Below are 13447 nucleotides of genomic sequence, written 5' to 3' on the forward strand. Positions count from 1 at the left end.
TGTCCTAATTGGGAGAAGGGGGCAAATTATGCTGAGCTTGAGAAGGAAGAAGAGATGCTATTGATGTCGTATGTGGAGCTTAATCAATCAAGGAAAGAAGATGTCTGGTTTCTTGACTCAGGGTGCAGCAATCATATGTGTGCAAATAAGCAGTGGTTCTCAGATCTTGATGAGGAGTTTCGGCAATCTGTGAAACTTGGAAATAATTCCAAAATGGTTGTGTTGGGAAAAGGTAATATTAGATTGCAAATTGCTGGAATTACTCAGGTAATCACTGACGTTTTCTATATACCCGAGTTAAAAAATAATTTATTGAGTATTGGACAATTGCAAGAAAAAGGTGTAGGAATTCTGATACAACATGGAGTATGTAAAGTTTATCATCCTGAGAAAGGACTTATTATGCAAACAGCAATGTCTGCAAACAGGATGTTCGTGTTGCTCGCAAGAGTTCTATCAAAAGATCCCACTTGTTTCCAAACAACTCTTGAAGATAACACTCACCTTTGGCATTGTAGATATGGGCACCTAAGCTTCAAAGGTCTGAAAACATTACAGTATAAGAAGATGGTGAGAGGGTTACCTCCGTTGAATGCATCATCCAAGGTATGCACTAATTGTATGGTGGGAAAGCAACACAGGGATGCAATTCCAAAGAAGAGTTTTTGGAGAGCATCACAGAGATTGCAGTTGATACATTCTGACATTTGTGGACCCATCAAACCAGTCTCTAATGGTAAGAAAAGATATTTCATAAGTTTTATTGATGACTACAGTCGTAAATTGTGGATATATTTTCTTACTGAGAAGTCTGAAGCTTTTACTATCTTTAAGAATTATAAAAACCTTGTTGAAAAGGAAACATAAGCTTTTATTCGTTGTCTACGCACTGATAGGGGTGGAGAATTCACATCTCTTGAGTTTAATGCCTTTTGCAAAGCTAATGGCATTAGCAGGCAGCTCACTGCAGCTTACACTCCCCAACAAAATGGAGTGGCTGAGCGCAAGAACAGAACAATCATGAATATGGTTCGAAGCATGCTATCGGAGAAGCAGGTTCCAAAGAATTTCTGGCCGGAAGCAGTAAATTGGACAGTACATGTGCTTAATCGAAGTCCTACATTGGCAGTGAAAGATATGACCCCTGAAGAGGCTTGGAGTGGTATTAAACCCAATGTGGATTATTTTCGAGTTTTTGGATGCATTGGCCATGTTCATGTGCCAGATAAGAGCATTAAGTGTGTGCTGTTGGGAATGAGTGAAGAGTCTAAAGCATATAGGCTTTATGATCCAGTGTCTGGAAAGATAGTTGTAAGTAGAGATGTTGTTTTTGAAGAAAATGAGTGCTGGAATTGGGGGAGGAGTAATGAAAAAGCAAGATTTGATATGCTTGAGTGGGGAGATAGCAATGAAGAAAGAAGCGAACATGGTCAAGGTGAAGAAGAAATTGAAGAGGAGGGGGTAGTAGGAGGAGCAGAGGTTAGCACACCTTCAAGTGAGTCACCCAATGAGAATTCTCAAACATTTGAAGAAAGCTCACCAAGCTCACTAGAAAGGAGGAACAGAAGAGTACCATTCTGGATGGAAGATTATATAAGTGGGGGAGAGTTGTCAGAAGAAGAAATTGAGCACAATTTGGTTCTGTTTATATCAACTTCAGATCCAACTAGCTTTGAAGAAGCTGTTCAGAGTTCCAAGTGGAGAGCTGCAATGGACTTGGAGATAGAAGCAATTGAAAGGAATGGGACTTGGGAGCTAACAGATTTGCCAAAAGGAGCAAAGAAGATTGGAGTAAAGTGGGTTTTCAAAACTGAACTCAACGAAAATGGTGAGGTTGACAAATGTAAGGCTCGGCTAGTGGCTAAAGGATATGCTCAGCAATATGGCATAGACTATACTGAGGTGTTTGCACCTGTGGCTAGGTGGGATACAATCAGAATGGTAATTGCTTTAGCAGCTCAAAATGGTTGGAAAATGTATCAACTTGATGTCAAAAGCGCTTTCTTGCATGGAAAATTAAATGAAGCCGTGTTTGTCGAGCAACCACAGGGTTATGAGAAGAAAGATGAAGAGCATAAGGTGTACAAATTGAAGAAGGCATTGTATGGGCTTAAACAAGCCCCTCGTGCATGGTACAGCCGGATTGAAGCATATTTTGTCAAAGAAGGATTTGAGAGGTGCAGCTGTGAACATACTTTGTTCATCAAAAGAGGAGATGAAGGTAAAATTTTGATTATTAGCTTATATGTTGATGATCTAATTTTTACTGGTAATGATGAGAGCATGTTTGTTAAGTTCAAGAATTCTATGAAACTTGAATTTGATATGACTGATTTGGGAAAGATGAAGTATTTTCTTGGTGTGGAGGTTTTACAAAATTCTGACGGCATTTATATTAGTCAAAGGAAGTATGCAAAAGAAGTTCTGGAAAGGTTTAAGATGGAGAAAAGTAATAGTGTGAAGAACCCCATTGTTCCTGGTGTTAGACTAATGAAAGATGAAAAAAGAGTCAAGGTGAATGCTACCATGTACAAACAATTAGTTGGAAGTCTTATGTATTTGACCGCAACAAGGCCAGATTTGATGTATGTGGTGAGTTTGATTAGCAGATTCATGGCAAGTCCAACTGAATTGCATCTACAAGCTGCAAAAAGGGTGTTAAGATACTTGAAAGGTACTGTGGATTTGGGAGCTTTTTATCAAAAGAAGGCTAATGGTGAGTTGATGGCATATACAGACAGTGATTATGCAGGAGATGTGGATGATAGGAAAAGTACTTCTGGTTATGTATTTCTACTTAGTGAAGGAGCTGTGTCATGGTCCTCTAAAAAACAACCTGTGGTTACTTTGTCTACTACTAAAGCAGAATTTGTGGCAGCTGCTTCTTGTGTCTGTCAAGGGGTGTGGATGAAGAGAGTATTGGAGAAGCTTGGTCATTCTCAAGGTAAATGCATCACGGTGTTATGTGACAATAGTTCTACCATTAAGCTGTCAAAGAACCCAGTCATGCATGGACGTAGCAAGCACATTGACGTAAGGTTTCATTTCTTGCGTGATTTAACCAGAGATGGAGTAGTTGAACTGAAGCATTGTGGCACACAAGAACAAGTTGCTGACATTATGACAAAACCACTTAAGCTAGAAGTGTTCTTGAAATTGCGTAAGTTACTGGGTGTATGTATGGTACCAGGAGTAAACTGAATGCTTTACTGCAATCAGTTTAGGAAAGGAATTATTGGGGTTGTTAGAATTTGTCAAACTTTCATTCAGTTAATAATTCCTATTATTTAGGACATGTAGGTTGGGTTTGACTTTTTCTTTAGTCTGTTACCACATTCTTAGAATGGGTAAAACGTGGGTTGTTTGCTTTTCTATTTTTTTCTCTTTGTAAGGGCTTAAATAAGCCAACAGTTTGCTTTGAATATGAGTGATTTTTATTCTGATATTTGTGTGTGGATCTCAACAGTGCTCACTAGGGACATAGGTGGAGTTGTCGCCGGTCGAGAAGCTAAAATTAATCAAAAATAAACTTAAGAACAGAGCAAGAACAAGAACCAAAGTTTTCGTCATAAGGATAACTGAATCAAATTAACTTAAATTATCAACAGAACCTGAGGAACTAGCTCATCTAACACCAAGATCGGATTTCATACAGGAAGGGAGAGGAAACAAGGGGGAAAAAAACTATATATTGGGGAAAAACAAAACAGGGAGAAATTAAAATAGTCTACTCAGCTACGCGCCGCAAAGCTAAAGTATGAGCAAGAAAATGCGGACGTTAAAGTAGACACAAGAGATTCTAACTTCTAAATATATACAGCTAAATGAAATCTTCTTCAAGAAACCTTTGTAAATTGAGGGGAGGAGAGAAGGGAGAGTGGTACGAATAGGGGCAAAAGCGAAGAGGGGACTAACTGACTAAGACTAGGTGAGGTGGGAGTGGGAGTGGAGCTACTTACTCTATTTTGGAATGTGGAAAAATATCCAAGTAGTTTGTGAAGCCGTTGGTCCGCTTGGCGCCAGTGCATCGCCGCGGTAAGTAGTGGTGGGTATTTGAAGATGTGGAATAACAGCCGTTCCCACCTCGCACCCTCGACTGCTGTTATCCTTTCCTCTCGTGTTGTCGGCACTTGTCGACATTATTGGTATAGATCTCCCCCCTCTAAGCCAGACCCACTTATGAGGATGCTTTCTGCAACAGCGGTCACTGGAGCGCCAAGTGTCTTCACGTTTTATCAAGCTTGGCTATGTTTGTGGTTTTTATTTATTTATTTTTTTTTTTTTTAGATTTTGTCTTAGTAGCTTGTTATGGCATCTGGTGCTTGCCATTATTGTATTTGATACGAAGTTACTTGGCCTAGCCTGCTTCTCTTATATTTTTAGGTTTCGTAGTTTGTGCTAGCGAAGCAAGAGACTTATTTACATGTCCTACCTCCTATGCTATCTTATAAGAGTGATTATGTTATTTACTTTGCTTGATATTGTGCTCATCTGTTTGCTAGCTAAATATAGAGCTTGTTATAAGATTAATATTTTTTTTTATTTTCTTTATTGATATCAAGTTGTAACAATTTAAAACTGAAATAAATTATCAGTCTACGGATTTTCTTTCAGAAAAAAATTTCAAACTACAAATTATGCATAAAATTTTACTACAAGTGTTTTCTAAGTAAAATTTTAATAACAATTAACATACTTATTCATAATTAGTAAATAAATATAGATTTTTGCATAAAATTATTTAATATAACCATTACATTCTGCAGCCAAATAATAAAATGTGAGTAAAGTATAGACTTATCTAATTTATTTTTAAAAAGTATGAATAAAATTATCTTTAAAAAATTGTACGCAGTATGCCCGAACAAAAAGATGTTATTTAAAACATTTCTATTTTTTTTTTCTCCTCCACTCATATGCTCTCCGTCCAGGAAGTAAGAGTTTCGCTACAGTTTTTTGAAGGTTACGTCGACCGCTTTTAAATTTTCAATAAAATAACCCATCTGCTCTCAGTCCTCGGCAGTTTGGATTGGTGATCATCATCTGCAGTCCCTTTTAGCCATGTATTTTTATTCAACACAAAGAAAAGAAAAAAGGAAATAACCCATCCGACAAATTTTGTCAAATAGAATTTTCCAAACCGAAATCGAAGACCAAATCAACTAAATACCTTTTTCTAATCAATTCCCGAAGACCAGTGCAAGAAAAAGCCAAACTGTAATTGGCATGCCACCTTCATGCGTCCATATCAAAGACTAATCTGCGAAGACTTTCATTACTGCTTCCAAACGATAATGGCAAGTGATCAAGCGGTCTAACTGGAAGTCCGCCGCTGTAATTATGTTATCCCCGATGACGAATCTTTCCACAGAAAAGACATAGGACTGGCCATTATGATCATCACTTTGTGGCTGGAATCTAGTAAACAAAATAATATTTCTTCCAACCAGACTTGACTTCACTTATAATACATATCACAAACTCGGAAGGCCAAACCCCAAAGAGGGTACTGTTCACACACACCGTGGAATATATAGATTGGCATGACACAAGGGGTTCGAGACCATTTCGGGAAGGAAAAAAAGAAGAATTTACAGTTGATTTCCATGGTAGGTTAGATCAGACAAATATATATCTATATAAGCCTTCTTATTCGAAAGCAAAGTCAATCGCTTAATGAGCACCAACAAATTATGTATTCTACTTGACAAGTTGGAACAAACAAACTTTACAAGGACTCCAACTTCCAAGAGATTATTTTAGAAAAAAAAAACTTCCAAGAGATCAGGAAGCGGAGTCATTTAACAGCAGGAAGTCGGAGAATAATTTAAAGTACATTATCGCATCAAAGCATTCAGAAGTAGTGGAATCTTCCTTAAGTGCAGATAGCTTCAAGTACAAACGCAAGATGCAAAACTAGATATCCCGATTGAGTTTAGACAAGCTTTTCGCAGTTCGATAAGATGACAGCAAGTTTCATTAAATATACTGACCATATAGATGAAAAAAGGAAAAAAAAAAAAGGAAAAAAAAAACATAATCTAGGTCGTGGAATATCTGAGTAATAACTTAGTTTACATTTTGAAGATCACGAATTTGAACTCATCGTCCCTTTGGGTTCATGATCTCTGAGAACACCATGTTTGCTGTCAGGTTGCTGGAGTCGTTACTTGCAATGCTACGGCTCGTTGTGGTGGTTGTGGTCGTGGTTGTGGTTGATTCCGTTGATGGTTCATCTCTGCCTCCCCTCCCTGCCGTCATGAATGTCGTCTCCTTCTCCGGGGTCAGACCGATAAGAGTGCCGCTCTCTTCTGCGCTCTCTTGTAGCTGGAGGGCAAATTCAAGGTTCCACAAGACATCACCCATTGATGGCCTTTCAATCCCCTTATCAGCCAAACACTTCTGCGCGGTCTCAGCAAATTGCTTGAAACTTTGAGGAGCAATCTCATCCTTCAAAAATGGGTCGACGATCTGATCAAGAATGCCCTTCTTCTGGCAGTGCAATGCCCAGTCAGCCAAGCTCACCTGTTCCTTCGGGAGAGAAGTAATCAGAACTGGACGAGAACAAAGAACCTCAAACAACACAACTCCAAAGGAGTAGACATCGGATTTTTCGGTCAGCTGCTGCCGGCGGTAATACTCTGGATCGAGGTATCCGAAACTGCCCTTCACCACAGTGCTTACATGTGTTTTATCCAATGACGTAGGGCCGGTCTTTGATAGACCAAAATCTGAAACCTTTGCAACCCACTTATCGTCTAAGAGAATATTAGTCGTCTTCACGTCCCGGTGGATGATGGTGTGCTTGGCACCGGTGTGGAGGTAATGTAGCCCACGAGCTGCGCCAATGCAGATATCAAGCCGCTGCTTCCATGGGAGAGGTGGTTTGTTGGTCTTGTAGAGGTGCTCTCGAAGCGTTCCACGAGACATATAGTCGTAGACCAGGATCATCTCATTCTTCTCCTCGCAGTAGCCGATAAGAGAGACGAGGTGGCGGTGGCGAAGCTTTGACAACATCTCAATCTCAGTCTGGAACTCATGAACCCCTTGCCCTGACAATGGATTCCCACGCTTAATTGCGACCTGAGTGGATCCACCGTCTATAACACCAAGGTAGACCTTTCCAAATCCACCGACGCCAAGAAGAAGGGCCTCGTCTAGACCATTTGTTGCAGCCTGGATCTCTGCAATAGAGAAGTGGCGGCATAGCTTGGACGGAAGTGATGAAGCATTGCTCCCAGTAGCTGAAGGTGAGTTGCCGTAGAGGGACAGAGGAAGCCAACCGGAAGGCCCCCCATCGCTGGTTTCTTCCTTCTTAGCCGCGGTCTTTCTCTTTCCTTTGCACATTCTAAACAGACAGAAGCAAATAAGCAAAACGCCAACTAAACCACCGATAACTCCACCGGCAATTGCCGGAATATTAGTCTTTGATCGGCTACTCTGCTTGCCAGCTCCTGGTTGCTGAATTATTAGATCCGGGTTGAGTCCTGCAAGACTGTTGTCACTGATCCGATTAATCTTAAAGATCTCAAGGCCATTCAGTATAGCATCATAATATTCTGGTTTACTGGAGAGATCCGGATGGAGTGCAACCCACATATCCATTGATCCAGTCCCCGTTGTTAAGACGACATAGTCCATATACACGGGTATGCCGATTCCAGTGCTCCAAGAAATCACGTCTGCTTGTCTTTCAGCAGTCAGGTTATTCAGGTAAATAAAAAACGTCCTCTGGTTTACTAGAGTGATAGGATATTGGATCTCGCAGAAATGAAGCCTCACAAGGTAGTAGAACCCAGCATCTACCGGAAGGATCCAGGTAAGGTTGTAATTCAGATTGACTTGGGCATTTGGCCCCATGGATCGTGCCGTCGAGTAGACGCCCTCCGGCGCGATGTAGGCCGGCAAACTCCGTGGATATGCGATCGTTAGATTCGGGTCATTGGAGAAAGTCACTCCAAAAGCAGCCCCAAATATGTACTGCAGAGTCATCATGCCACATGCGGTACAAGCCGGAGTCTTTGACAGGGTCGATTACATTCCCGCCCACATTTAGCCGGTACATCGTCTGGAGTGCCATATCCTCGTCGATCGCGTAATTTCTCCCGTCGCCACCATCAACAAATTTAGGAGTCGACATGGTGAAGATGTCGGGGATTGAGACGATCTCGATACCGTTCACAAAGGCGTAGGAATTGTTGTGGTTCTTAGTCGGGGTGAAGGTGAGGTTAAGACCAGCGGAAGAGACGTTCAAACAGAATTCGAGAACGAGATAGGCATCGATTCAGGGCGTTCACAGTCAGGTAAGCACTGAAGTTGCTGAGGAGGGTGTAAGGGCCGGAGGTGACGGCAAAGAAGCCATCAGACTCTGCATGATTGGAATAATTGGAAGGATAAAAGTAGAGGCGGACAAATTTGCGGCCGGGGGTGAGGGGAAAGGAGTAGGTGTAGGGGGAGGTGAAGACGCGGGCGGTCAAGTAAGGGATGGAGGAGGGAATCGAGGGGTCTTGGTACGAGGCAGTTGACGCGAGGGCATTCAGGGAAGGCGCGAACTTGGATCCGATATCTCCGGTCCAGGTCTGCCCGTCGGTGTCATTGCTCGGGCCGGAGTAGCCACAATTCAAGAGGATGTGCTCCCTAGGGACATAGGTGGAGTTGTCGCCGGCCGAGAAGCTCAAATTAATCAAAAATAAACTTAAGAACAGAGCAAGAACAAGAGCAAAAGTTTTCGTCATAAGGATAACTGAATCAAATTAACTTAAAAGATCAACAGAACCTCGGGAAGTAGTTCATCTAACACCAAGATCGGATTTCATACAGGAAGGGAGAGGAAACAAGGGGGAAAAACTATATATTGGGGGAAAAACAAAACAGGGAGAAATTAAAATAGTCTACTCAGCTACGCGCCGCAAAGCTAAATTATGAGCAAGAAAATCCGGAAGTTAAAGTAGACACGAAGAGATTCTAACTTCTAAATGAAATCTTCTTCAAGAAACCTTTGTAAATTAAGGGGAGGAGAGAAGGGAGTGGTACCGAGGAGGGGCAAAAGCGAGCGGGGTCTAACTGACTAAGAGTAGGTTAGGTGGGAGTAGAGCTACTTTACTCTATTTTGGAATGTGAACAAATATCCAAGTAGTTTGTGAAGTCGTTGGTCCTCTTGGCGCCAATGCTTCGCCGCGGTACGTAGTGGTGGCCTGGTGGGTCTTTGAAGACGGTGGAATCACAGCCATTCGATTGAGTGGACGTCTGGAGACGCGGAGATGTGGTGTAGGAGACTCACTATATTTATTATTTCGACCATAATAGGGAGAAGTGGACTGCCACTACGCTTTGTCACTCTCCTTTGTTAACAAAATGGCACTTATCTGCCTTTTGTTCTTTTGTATTTTAATAAAGGTGACAATGCTCTTCAAGTCGTTCTAGTCTTTCTTATTGACGTGTTTGAATGCACCTTGTGATTATATTTGATCACAAGGTAGACGGAAGAGGACATCAAACCATAAATATCTAAATTATTGATTTAATTTTTTTATTAATTGTGCAAACTTAAAGCTTTGAAACTCACTGATTCCTTTTCGGTTTTTCTTTTTACATTATAGAATGCATCATTGAAAACTATAATACAATCATCATAAGTTTCTTTATACCTATTACATTCTTGACATCATTAGAGACTATAATATAATGATCATAAGTGAAGTTGTAGAAATCATAGAGCATAGTAATCGGTAAAAGCTTAAAGTACCACTAGGATTATAGTGAAAATAAGAGGTCGGTTTCGAAATCTCCAAAGATAAATATTAATTAGAGAATTTAAAAAATATAGGGTGTTATTTAAAGATCCTCTTTTATTTATTTTTGTAATACTTAGATATAATTTTATTGTAACTAGAATAGATTGTTTGTCCTATTTAAACTAAAAAATTTCATTTAAAATAATTTAATTTAAAATTTTGCATTGAATCTCAATTACTCAAGTCCATGTGTCGCATAAATTTCTCTATTAATAATTGATTTTGTATCTCGAATAGAGGGATACCTGTTTATATATACTATGACACTTTTATTATAGATCTAGGGATATAACCTCATTTTAGGAATTCTTTGTATTTTTAGCAATTCCTTGTTCTTAATTTTCATTCAAGAGGGATTACAGGGGATATATAATAAGAAAATTCTAAATTTCTCACCCAGTGTTTTGGATGGTGCATAAGCATCCCTTATTTGCCAACAAATTTATCATTATTTATAAACATCACTCAAACACCACCCTCTCTCTCCTTCAAATTATGCTTATGTATAATTAATGTGCATAACGTTAAATTATGCATATTTTTATCTCAAGTAAAGGAGTGATGATCGAAATGTCCATAGACTCTTTAACTGCGTTTAAGGAGATGACTAATTAACCAAGTCACATCTCTTGGTTTATCCATGCACACGAAGGAATGTTTGTTTAAAATAAATAATTAGTTTGCATCGGATCAGCAGCTCTATTCAAAGTTGTATTTCTCTTAATTTTCACGTGTAGAAATATAAATTAGAGACAATATAACTGAGTTTAAAAGATGATACTCTAGTCTTATTACATATATGGTCATATCTTCATATTATAGATGAGCCGAGCATTCGCCCATCGATTAAGCCAGATAGGTGAGCAATTACTTAGTTTACAGGTTGAAGATAAAATGATGATGTAAATACTCGCTCACAAATTTGATCTCATATTTCGTGATCTCTGAGAACAACACTGCGCTTGGTGTCAGGCTGCTGGAGTACGTCGCTACTTGCAACGTTACGGCCTCCGATGCTCATAGTGGTGGTTGTGGTCGTGATTGATTCTATCGATGAATGGCTTCTCCTCATCGATGAGATTGCCGCTCTCTTGTACCTGGAGGGCAAATTCACCGGAAGCCCCGCCGTCGCTGCTGCTATCCGCTTCCTTCTTCACCATCTTTCTCTTCCGTTTGCACATTTCAAACAGGCAGAAGCAAATCAGCAAAATGCCAGCTAAACCACCAATAACTCCACCAGGAATTGCCGGAATATTAGCCTTTGATCTGCTACTCTGCTTGTCACCACCTGGTTGCTGAATTATTAACTCCGGGTTGAGTCCTGCAAGACTGTTGTCGCTGATCCGATTAATCTTAAAGATCTCAAGGCCATTCAGTATAGCATCATAATATTCTGGTTTACTGGAGAGATCCGGATGAAGTCCAACCCACAAATCTATCGATCCAGATCCGGTTGTAAGGACGACATAGTCCTCGTACGCAGGTATGCCGATTCCAGTGCTCCAAGAAATCACGTCTGCTTGTCTTTCAGCAGTCAGGTTATTCAGGTAAATAAAAAATGTCCTCTGGTTTACTAGAGTGATAGGATATTGGATCTCGCAGAAATGAAGCCTCACAAGGTAGTAGAACCCCGCATCCACCGGAAGGATCCATGTAAGGTTGTAATTCAGATTGATATGGGCATTTGGCCCCATGGACCGTGCCGTCGAGTAGACTTCCAGCGGCGCTATGTGGGCCTGCAAACTCCGTGGATATGCGATCGTTAGATTCGGGTCATTGGAGAAAGTCACTCCAAATGCAGCCCCAAATATGTAAGCGGAGTCATCATCCCACGAGCGGTACAAGCCGGAGTCTTTGCTAGGGTCGATTACATTCCCACCCACATTTAGCCGGTACATCGTCTGGAGTGCCATGTCCTGGTCGATCGTGTAGTCTATCGGGTCACCGCCGTAAACAAATTTAGGAGTCGACATGGCGAAGATGTCGGGGATCGAGACGATCTCGATACCGTTCACAAAGGCGTAGGAATTGTTGTGGTTCTTTGACGGGGTGAAGGTGAGGTTGAGACCAGCGGAAGAGACGTTCAAACAGAATTCGCGGACGAGGTAGGCATAATTCTGGGCGTTTACGGTCAGGTAAGCACTGAAGTTGCTGAGGAGGGTGTAAGGGCCGGAGGTGACGGCAAAGAAGGCGTCAGACTCTGCATGATTGGAATAATTGGAAGGATAAAAGTAGAGGCGGACAAATTTGCGGCCGGGGGTGAGGGGAAAGGAGTAGGTGTAGGGGGAGGTGAAGACGCGGGCGGTCAAGTAAGGGATGGAGGAGGGGATCGAGGGGTCTTGGTGCGAGGCGGTGGACGCGAGGGCATTCAGGGAAGGCCCGAACTTGGATCCGGTATCTCCGGTCCAGATCTGGCCGTCGGTGTCACTGCTCCGACCGGAGGAGCCACAGTTCAAGAGGATGTGCTCACTAGGGACATAGGTGGAGTTGTCGCCGGCCGAGAAGCTCAAATTAATCAAAAATAAACTTAAGAACAGAGCAAGAACAAGGGCAAAAGTGTTCGTCATAGGGATTACTGAATCAAAATAAACTAGCTCATCTAACACCAAGATCAGATCTTTTCATGATAGATAAAAAAAAAAGGGGGGGGGGGGGGGGGGGGGGGGGGGAAAAACTATAGACTGGGGAAAAACAAGATCGGGAGAAATTAGATAGTCTACTCAGTTACGCACAGCAAAGGTAAAACTAGTCAGAAAATTCGGACGTTTAGGTAGACATGAAGAGATTCTAACTTATAAATATAGTAATTGAATCGACTACAGTTAAATGAAATATTACTCAAGAAACCTATGTAAATTAAAGAGAGAAAAGAAGGGAGCGTTACCGAAGAGAGTAAAGTGATCGGGGCTAAGACTAGGTGAGGTGGGAGTTCTGAGCTACTTGTTCAATGGTAATGTGGAAAAATATCCAAGTGTGAAGCCGTTGATCTGCTTGGCGCCACTGCATCGCCGCGGTCGGTTCTTGGTAGTGGTGGGTGGGTGTGAATGTGGAATCACAACCGTTCGATTGAGTGGAGGTGAGGAGAAACGCTATCTCCGCGTGCTTGACTCCAGCCGGGTCAACTCAGGCTTGGATATGGGACTTGGCATTGATTCTGACCACAGCCCGACGTTAAGTTTATTTTATTCGATAACTATCAGTGAGAGAACGAAAATTATTTTACAAGAACTTAATTGAAAATTTTCTCTTTATTTTCCCATAAAAAATATAAATTAGAGATGATACAATGAGGTATAAATGTGACACTGTAACGACCACTGCTGCAACTTTACGAGTTGGAGCTCCAGTGAGTGCAATATAATAATCTTATTAATTATTTTATAATAGTTTAAGTCAGACATTTAATAGCGCAACCAAATGACAATGAAATTAGCACAGAACGAGGGAAGGTGAATACTTTAAAGGTTTTACTAAGATAGTTCAAGTTCTGCAGCAGAATAACTCATAGAATATGGGCAGTATTATCGAAGACTTTTGGCAGTATAAAAGTCTCTCAGAAGAGAAATTAATCAGAAAAAAAAATAACATTTCTAAGGTGCACAAGCAAAGTAATTTCTTTTCTCAGAACTTTAAGATGATCCTTTTTTATGGAT

The 13447-nt window shown here is 41.0% G+C and overlaps 1 protein-coding gene and 1 pseudogene across 1 annotated transcript; both read right to left on the reverse strand.

Moving 5' to 3' along the window:
* Positions 1-5861: 5861 nt before the first annotated feature.
* Positions 5862-9156, reverse strand: LOC140766033 (receptor-like protein kinase FERONIA; annotated as a pseudogene).
* A 1384-nt stretch (positions 9157-10540) lies between these two features.
* On the reverse strand, positions 10541-12452 carry LOC140766034 (receptor-like protein kinase FERONIA). The gene has a single exon (XM_073105423.1). The coding sequence runs from the start codon at positions 12359-12361 to the stop codon at positions 10796-10798; it is 1566 nt and encodes a 521-aa protein (XP_072961524.1). The 5' UTR covers positions 12362-12452; the 3' UTR covers positions 10541-10795.
* Between the last annotated feature and the right edge of the window lie 995 nt (positions 12453-13447).

Source organism: Typha angustifolia, chromosome 8, assembly GCF_048772165.1.
Source record: "Typha angustifolia cultivar Huaian chromosome 8, ASM4877216v1, whole genome shotgun sequence".
In the NCBI taxonomy this organism is placed as follows: Eukaryota; Viridiplantae; Streptophyta; class Magnoliopsida; order Poales; family Typhaceae; genus Typha; species Typha angustifolia.

Bases quoted from the DNA above. Each gene is read 5' to 3' on its own strand.
- LOC140766034 (XM_073105423.1), bottom strand. From the start codon at position 12,361: ATGACGAACACTTTTGCCCTTGTTCTTGCTCTGTTCTTAAGTTTATTT.